Here is a 9534-nt window from a genome sequence, read left to right as displayed (position 1 = left end):
TGTAGCAAAGGCATGGAGAACCACAACCGTTCCCTTGGTTGAAGTCAGTAGTTCCAAGTAGTTCCATAAGTAACGGTCTTTGAGAAAATGATTGCTAGACAAAAGGATAAGATAACATTTCACAAAATATGATAGCCATGGATTGAATCCTAAATGCCGCCCTCATTTAATGTGGAGCCATTGGTTTTGTAGAGGATGGGGGTGGGAGGCTCGTGGATCGTGAGCTTCAAAGCCTATCCCTACACCAGAAGGCACCGACTCCACTCAGAATGGAAAGATCTATGGATATTGGGTTTGATTACTTTGAAAAACGTACAAACAGACAGAAACACACTGTTTAAATAAATCCCTTTTTATTTGTGACAGAAGTACAATGGATGTCATTTAATGTACATAAAATACACCAATTCCCAGGAGTCCCAGTATCATTACAGCGTGAATTCTCAGTAATGGAGATATTAAAGTCAACTACACAACGTAATAGAAGAGACCTCACTGGGTGTGAGAAGTGAGATGGTTGGACTGGGTGTAAGAGGGAGGAGCTTCTCCACCGCTGACGGGAAACACTCACAGCTTGGCGGGAATGTTTAATGTGGATTTGTGGGTTTATTCCTAAGGGAGGAACAGGGGATGTCACAGCAGATGCTTTTTCAGTGAATTTGATGTAAACATTCCCTAAATATGCCAATAGAATCTTAAAGTGGTTGTAAACCCTCACATATACTCAGTGAAGTGACTGGCCTCTGCTGATACACAGAGATGTAACAAATCCTCCTACCTAAGTTGTACCTGTTTATCTGTCTCCTCTTCTCTACATCTATTCAAAAGTACTGAATTTTTAAAGCTCGTCTGAGAGTTCAGAAAAAAAGGGGGCGGAGAGGTTAGAACCTGCAGAGCTCAGTAAGGGGAACTCTGAGAGCTTATTAGAGGGAAAGGACATCCCCCCCCCCCCCTTAGAGCTCACAGAAACAGAGCCGAGGCTGTCAATCTACTGGTGGTCGATCCCCATCACCATTTTTCTGTTGGTGTCAGGAAAACTTGTCAAAAGTGACTCATGCAGATAGCAAAGGAATGAAGCAGCAGACAGAAATGACACTTAGTGCTCTGGATTGAGAAAAGTACACACTATAGAGCAAGGATATGCAATTAGCTGACCTCCAGATGTTGCAAAACTAGTCCCATCATGCCTCTGCCTCTGGGTGCCATGCTTGTGGCTGTCAGAGTCTTGCTAAGCCTCATGGGACTTGTAGTTCTGCAAAAGCTTGAGGTCTGTTAATTGCATATCCCTGCAATAGAGGGATATGCTTTGTTTATATTTCATGTCTGAGGGTACAACCACTTTAAAGGTGCCCAGAGATTGAGGGTGGTCAGACAAATAATTCAAACACCCAATTAAAGCTCATCTCCAGGCTCCCTGCTCATCTCCACCATCATCCCTCTGCCTCACTAGATAACTCCTCAACAGGTATTTCTTGATTACCTTGTTCCCCTGCTGTACAAACTTGTAAAACTTGTAAAAATGTGGCCGGTTACACTATTGGTAAGATCTGAAAGGTCCATTCTTTGCAGTCGCAGCAAGGAGGGTTCTGCCGATTTGGGGGAGAAGCTATAGATAATTCCAGTGCTGCATTTCCACTATATCAGGTAGCACTGATTGGAGCTGACCTTACACCTTTAGAATTTTGTTTGAAAATTTTAATTTTCAGAACGTTTGTTCAATTATCTAAGAGTTAATTGGAGCAATTTGACAATTGGTTTCAACCAGACCAGCAAAAAAAAAAAAAATGTCACAAGAAAAAAAAAATCGAGGGACAAACATGTTACATTTTTGTCTAATCGGATGGGAACAAACAAATTTATAAATGTTGAATTCACTCTTGACAAGTGTCCATGCACTTGTGAAGGTTAATCCAGAAGTAGAACATTCGTTCTACAAAAAAATCAAGACATTGATATGGAAGGAAAGGTCGTTCAAAATAAGCCGAGTCCATTAAGGGACCATTGATTAGAACAGGCTTTCTCAACCTTTTAAAGTGGTTGTGAACCCTTACAAACCACTTTGACCTACAGGTAAGCCTAGATTAAGGCTTACTTGTAGGTCCAAGAAATATCTCCTAAACTTATACGGTTTAGGAGATATTTACCTGAAGACAGCCACCGCTGTCTACGGCGCATGTGCACTGGGTAAGCCACAGATCGCGGCGATATGCCGCGTGTGTCGCTCCCGTGCACATGCGCGGGAGTGACGTCATCGCTGCTCCGGTGAATCACAGCGCTGGAGCAGCGAGACCCACCAAGAAGATGGACGCTCGGAACTACAGGGGACAGCGGTGACTTCGCTGGCTCCTGTGTCAGGTAAGTGACACATAATGGATTACTATGCGATGCATAGTAGTCCATTATGCTTTACCTTTGCAGGGAATCAAAGAGAAAGTAAACCCATTAGGGTTTACTTCCTCTTTAACCCTAGAGGAACCCAAAAAAGAATTTTCAAGTCTTGAGGAAGCCTCACTAAAACCAATTCATCAGGGGTCAATAAAACAATGCCCCTTATAATGGTGGTCAATAGGAAGAATGTTCCCCTTAAGATGGTGCTCAGAATGCCAGCCTTAAAAACAGCTAAAAAATATAGATTTGTGCCATGCTGCTGGCTTTGCTAAGTGATGCTCAACCTTGAAATCTGTAGGCATCATCAAAAAGGTGGTTCATCAGCCACAGCTCAAGGAACCCCTAGCTACCTCTGGAGGAACCCTGGTTGAGAATGGCTGGACTAGATGGATGAATGAATTTTAAACTTTCTTGTCTAAATGTTCAAATGAAAGTCTATAGGTGTAAGACCAGCATTACTGCTAGTTGGCATTGATTCGACCATTCACCCAACCCACCAAGTGCGGGCAAGGTTGGCCAGTCTCCTTCACAGAAGGTTTGGGGATCCAGCTGTGTGCAACCTGAGCTTAAATAAAGATTAGGAAAACATGGAGGAGCATATCGAAAAATGAAATGATCTATCTACATGGGTGAGGGATTTAATACATCTCTATAAAATATCACTTCTGTCTGGAGATGAGCTTTAAATCTCAGCAATTGGCCAAGAATTTCTATTCTGTCCAATCGATTGTTCTCCCTGTAATGATCACCTGAAAAAAGCAGAGTAACGCTACTGTGGTTGTACTGAAGAGGGTGATTTAATGTCTTCATTTCCAACAGATTTACATTCAATAATAGGTGTGCTACTAAAGCGCTGAACCCAAAACAAAAAAGGATAAGACTTTAGACCTCAAGTTTCGAGGCAGTACTTTGTCTTTGTGGTATCCTTGGGGGTTCCCCAGTGTAGTCTAAGAAGTGTGGTGACTTTGAAAAAACTGGAATTCACATTTCAATGTAAAGCTTTGTTCCCGATTAAACTGAAATTCCAAAGTCAATTTGTTTAATGGCGGCCATACATGCTTCAATTTTTTTATACCAAGGAGATCATTTGGAAAATTATTTTATCATCCATCGAAGCATATATGGCCACCATAAGAAGTGGCTGGAGAGTAAGGACACCACAGATATAATGTAAGTCCAGTAAATGTTTAATTTATGCAACATAAGGTCACAAAAAAATCCAATGCGTTTCTGGGGCTCAATGGTCCTTTTTCACCAGGGCTTGGATGCTGATAGTAATTGGAAAAAATACTGGACAACAAATTGGAAAGTAAAGGATAGGATTTAGCTTGTTCCAGTCACCAGTCACATGACCCAAAAAAAGCAAAGTCCTATCCTTTTTACTTTTTGGGCTACAAAACAAATCCAACACGTTTTAGGGACTCACTGGTCCTTCATTAGGGCTTGGCTGATAGTAATTAGGAATACTGGACAACAAATTGTAGAAAAAAAGAACATTATTTTGCTTTTTTGGGGTTATCTGACTAGTCAGCCGAACAAGCTAAATCCTGTCCTTTATGTAACAATTTGTTGTCCAGTATTCTTCCTATTTACTATCAACATCAAAGCCTTGATGAAGGACCACTGAGTCCCCAAAACATGTTGGATTCGTCTTGTAAGCCAATGGTGTATGAAATAAAGATTTACTAAACTCACACTATATCTGTTGCACTCTGACTTTCTCCACAATTCTTAAACAGAACAGTCATCCAGAATTGAGTTTAAGCTATGTACCTGATTCATGTGATACTCCTATGTAACTTTGTTTAAGACACGTGGAGCGAGCCTGAGTGACACAGATATAGTGCCAGTCCATTAAATCTTTGTTTCATGGGACATTAGCAAAATCCAACACATTTCAGGGGCTCAACAGTCCTCCATCATCAGGGCTTGGATGCTAACAGCAATAAGGAAGAATACGGGACAGCAAATTGTTAAATAAAGAATAGCATTTAATTGTTTAAAAAAAAAAAAAAGAATAGCATTTAGCTTGTTTGGGTTACTAGTGAGAGGACCCAAGAAAAGCTAATTTTCCTTTTTGTACAATGAGTTGTCCAGTATTCTTCCCATTTACTATCAGCCAGGCCCTGATGAAGGACCGCTGAGTCCCCGATACGCGTTGGATTTTCCTTGTAACTCAACCCTGCACAAAACAAATATATACTGGACACTATATACTGTGGCGCTCTCACTCTCTCCACCCTTCTTAAACAGATTTACATTAGAATTTCAGATGAATCAGCTTACACTTAATTCAGATGTAAATTCTGGTGACTTTTTCGAAGTCAGATCAATAGTAAAGCTGGGCTTCCTGAACTGATTTTATCTACATCTAGAGGACGTGTGTAGAGTATGTGTGTCTGGATTTGCATGGATTGACTTTTATACCAAAAAAAAAATAAGCAGCAATTAAATGAACATGAAATGAGCATGTCTGTATAGAAAGTAAACCAAAATTCATGTGTTACTATGTTTAACAGCAAGAAACCTTTAAAAGCATTTTCTTAAAAATAATCTGCAACTCTTTTACAAGCAATATGCTTGGCTGGAGGTCACAATAGCACCATATTATAGTCCCTGATATATGTTTTTAAGAGCATGGCTGGCGACCATTTTTTTTTCATTAAAGCATTATTAAGGAATATACTGTATATTTACATACAAACATGCTCAGCTGGATGTCATCGGTCCTGCTTGTCGGCCCGAGCACCAATAAGAGACTACGGGACTGAAATCTTTGTCAAGTGAGAACAGTTTTGCCAATAAAGTAGGCACTGCAGCATGACTACGTGGCTGGTTTCTAGAAAACCGATTGGTTGTAAACTTACAGGTTCTGCAGGGGCTGGCTTTCTGCCCAATGCTAAGATGTAAGCACGATTGTACCAATTAGGAAAGCTCTTCTAGGGCCAGTGCTGTTCTTATGTTCTTTCTTGATCACCAGGGACCCCTTTTATCAGGATATAGCAGTGCTGGAATAAGGGGATGGAATAAGAGGAACTGGCTTTTGTCTGAGGCAGGGTAAGTGATGCAGCTGGCAGAACCTGTGCCCGGAGGAAGAGCTTGCAGGTACAAGAATGACCTCTCCTGTCTGTGCCCCCGTAGAATATTGGTCATGATGCATTCACAACAGGCAGTGTCTTTGAAGAATCTGAGCTTATTGTTTAAACCAAGGGGCATAACGGCACCGCTATTTATTCAGCAATAGCCTTTTGGCAAATACATTTGGATGAAATGAAGGTATATAGTCTGGAAGCCTGTATGCAATCACTTTATGAAAAATGGCCAAATGCCAGAAACATTTGTGCAAGCCAGTCCAAGTTTCCCTGTATTTTTTTTCTAATAGATGAATTCCTAGATCATCAGCTCCATCTAGTGGTCAAATTACGCTAGTTTTAAAAAAAATGCTTTAATGAAAAAATATACCACATTTTGGCCATTAGATGGAGTTGACTGTATAAAAAAATCTACAGTATCTATATACTGTGTATAAATATCTATATACTGTGTATAAATATATATATATAAAACAATATAGGAATTCTGACATTCAGCCAATGAATGTTTTATATATTTAGAGGCTATGTGCTTTGTGGCTAAAGGGATTTGCCTTTGAGATGGAGATTACAAAGGCAGGGGGCCCTTTATGGTTTTGCTATGGGGGCCCCATCATGCAAAGTTATGGTCCTGGTCCAAACTTTATTTCTGTGTTATCTATGGATGCCATTTACACATTAAGGAGGAACCTCAGCAAGACTGATGCAGAATAGATGCACAATCAATACTGTATTTTAAGGCTGAACTCCAGGCAAGTATAAGGCTGCTTTCACACTGGGGCGGTGGGTCCGTTAGCTGTTTAAGTGGCGCTTTTTTGGCCGCTGCCCACTCATTCCAATGGGCAGGAGCGGTGTATACACCACTCCTATACCGCTCCAAAGATGCTGCTTGTGGGACTTTTTTCCCATCCCGCAAGTGCACTGCCCCAGTGTGAAAGCACTCAGGCTTTCACACTGGGGAGGCATGAGAGGCGCTTTTCAGGCACTTTTGTTAGCACTAAAGTACCTGAAAACTGCCTCAGTGGGAAAGAGGTCTAAAAGACACAAATTAATGCATCTCTGACTTTAATAATACATCATGAATCGTATTGTTGCACATTAAGTGTGTACCTGAATCTGACTTGGTATCAGCCCTTTGTATCTCCGATTGGAGAGGAAAAAACAACACAAGGACCAATCAGTTGTGCTGCAGTGCAAGAAGCATACTGATAGGAGGAGAGAGCAGAGTGACAGAGAGCTGAGCTCATCAGTCCGCTGCATCTCCTTTCACTGTCCAGTCACAGGCTGGGGGAGGGCCAATACCTGTACATGTTACTTAGCTGCAGCAGAGAAAAATCAGGTCTCTTGTTCTGCTGCATAGTGCAGCTTATACCAGGGGTGGCCCGTCCATACCCTCGCTCCACGTCACTCCCTTACATGCAATGGAGAGATTCATGCATATCCATTGCCGCCGCGGCCACCCCCTATTCATGCGTCCGGCCCCTTTCAGGTCACCGGTCACATGAATTACAGCCAGAGGCTCTAATAGGCTTCAAAATAGAGTGGGATTTTGTCGCAGAGAGTGCGCCCGGGGGCCCACCCAGGTGTGTTCAGGGCTGCTGATAGGGGGGGGAACCACCAGTCCTCCTGTAGGGGGCCCCGGCACACAGAGGGGCCCGAACAGCAAGAGGAATCAGTGTTGTCGATACGAGGAGCAATTACAGAAAGATGCCCTGTGTGGCTCTCTGCAGCAGATAAAAGCTGGTTTCTCTCCCTCCCACCAGCTTTTAGCTGCTGCAGGGAGAGACACAGGGCATTGTTGCTGTTTTTGCTTTCCCCTCCCTGTTCTATTATAAAAGGGCTCATTTACGCAGGTTCTCTGTTATGTTTGTGTCCGCTAATAATAATTTTAGTGTAGGCTGTATGGGGCCCCGTGATTTCTAACAGCAGCCCTGGGTGTGTTACAACAGCGAATGAATATTCACTGTTGCAACACTGATCCTCCTCCCAGCCATTCGGGTGACGGGTCTGATACCCGTCACCCGATTGGCTGAAAGGACAGGCTAGGAGGAGGGGAGGAGGTGGAAGAAGCGAGGAGTAGAAGAGCCAATGCATGGATGCCCGGTCTCCGCCGCTCCTCAGACGCCTAAAAGGGGTAAGTGCCGGTTGTTTGCCACTCCCCCCGCCAAACAAAAACCCATAAGCCACCACTGCCTTATGCTGTATATATATATATATATATATATATATATATATATATATATATATATATAATATATGTGTATTTAGCTGTTTGCCCCGAGTTCAGCTTTAAAAAGAGTGTCAATCACACAGGAAAAAGTCGCATCTGATGAGCGCTGTGCAGGAGAAGTTAATAAAGGAAACTGATAATGAAGCTAATAGTAAATGTGTCTCAACCAATCAGACACTGATCCTTTCCTTCTCTCTCTAGATCTGTCTTTATAATTATCCCCTTATTGGCAGTGCAGACCCGATGGGCGATAAATAGTATACTTTGCTCAGTATGACCTCTGTAATATCACTTGATAAAAATTCCATTTAGGTAGAAGAAGAGTATAAAATATAGCACCAGTTCTCTGCTACTTTGAAAAAAATCTATGCACCGTGTAATAGCCATAACAGTCGCCATAATTATATTAACATTACAAAAAAAATTACAAAATATTTCCCAGAAACACAATTCGATTTGGACCGTGCAATTTTTGCAAGTTTGTTTTTTTTTTTGTTTTTTTTGCAAATATAGCAAATCTTACAAAAATAATACAATATACATATTTCGTTCCTAGATCTTCTTGTCTTTTAGCTTCCGTTTTGCTGTGCTTGATCTGAAAATAAAAAAAGAAGGAAACATTTAGAATATTTGTCAAGCAAGGTTCGGGCATTCGGATTCAGGAACGGCACCTACCAATTTATTACGGAATCTGTTTTCCTACCCTGTTTCCTCCGAAAATAAGACCTAGAGCGATTGTCGGTGATGGCTGCAATATAAGCCCTAACCCCCAAATAAGCCCTAGTTAAAGACGTAGGTCTTATTTTCAGGGTAGGGCTTATTTTCGGGGGAAACCGGGTAGGTTCACACATCTGGTGCGAATTTCCCCTTTGTATTCACTGCAAATTTCCTAAGCGGTTCAGCTGCGAATGTAGATGCAGTTCGGATGGAAATTTTTGGAGCCGGCGGCCATCGGGTGTCTTTAACACTAGATGGTTGTTAAGGAGCGGGCCGGGAAGCTGGCCGCCACACCCTTACCAACAGATGTCTCATCAGCTGTCAGCGGGCTTCACCACTGGCAGCTGAATGTAAAAAAACAAAACATTGCCGACAATAAAAAGTCATGAAACAAATCTAGGTCTAATATGGAAACCCTCATGTGACATTTAAAAAAAAAATGACCTGGACCCCCCCCCCCAAAATCCTTAAAGACCCTTATCCAAGCATGCAGCCTGGCAGGCCAGGAAAGGGGGGGGGGACAAGCGAAAGTTGGGGACGGGGACGAGTGAGAGGGGTGGTGACGAGCGAGCGCCCTCCTTAACCAAACCAGGCCACATGCCCTCAACATGGGGGGAGGGGGGGCGCTCGCTCATCCCTCCCATTTCCTGGCCTGCCAGGCTGCATTCTCGGATAAGGGTCTGGTATGGATTTTGGGGGGGGGGGGGGCACGTCGTTTTTAAAATAATTTTGGCATGGGGGTTCCCCTCAAAATCCATATCAGACCTAAGGGTCAGGTATGGTTTTTTTTTTGGGGGGGGGGCATGCCGTTTTTTAAATTTAATTTTTAAAACTGATCTGATGTGAGATTCAAGTGCATTCCCATAGAAGGATTTGCATCTACACTGCACCACAGAGCTAAAAAAAAAAAAAAAATACACAGACTCAAATTTGCAGTTTATCGCAGTGACGCTGTGCAATATGTGAACCAACGCCATAGAAAGCCAGTTTAAATCACGTCATGTGAATCGGATGCAATTCAAAAAGCATCCAATTCACATATATGTGAACCGAACCTAAGACAAACTTCGAATTAAACTGAATAAAAGTGTGGCAAATGCACATCCT

The 9534-nt window shown here is 42.3% G+C and overlaps 1 protein-coding gene across 1 annotated transcript in view; it reads right to left on the bottom strand.

Moving 5' to 3' along the window:
• Window positions 1–336: 336 nt before the first annotated feature.
• Window positions 337–9534, bottom strand: part of LOC143927566 (collagen alpha-1(VII) chain-like) — a 24350-nt gene continuing 15152 nt past the window's right edge. The window contains exon 5 of the mRNA XM_077451701.1: window positions 337–8305. Coding sequence (XP_077307827.1) covers window positions 8280–8305 — 26 coding nt within the window. The 3' untranslated portion in view covers window positions 337–8279. The remainder of the gene's footprint in view (window positions 8306–9534) is intronic.

The sequence above is a fragment of the Lithobates pipiens genome, unplaced genomic scaffold, assembly GCF_037356315.1.
Source record: "Lithobates pipiens isolate NorthernLeopardFrog02 unplaced genomic scaffold, aLitPip1_a1.2 Scaffold_23, whole genome shotgun sequence".
In the NCBI taxonomy this organism is placed as follows: domain Eukaryota; kingdom Metazoa; phylum Chordata; class Amphibia; order Anura; family Ranidae; genus Lithobates; species Lithobates pipiens.
Note: the sequence above shows the minus strand (reverse complement) of the source record. Positions and strands in the feature narration are given on the sequence as shown.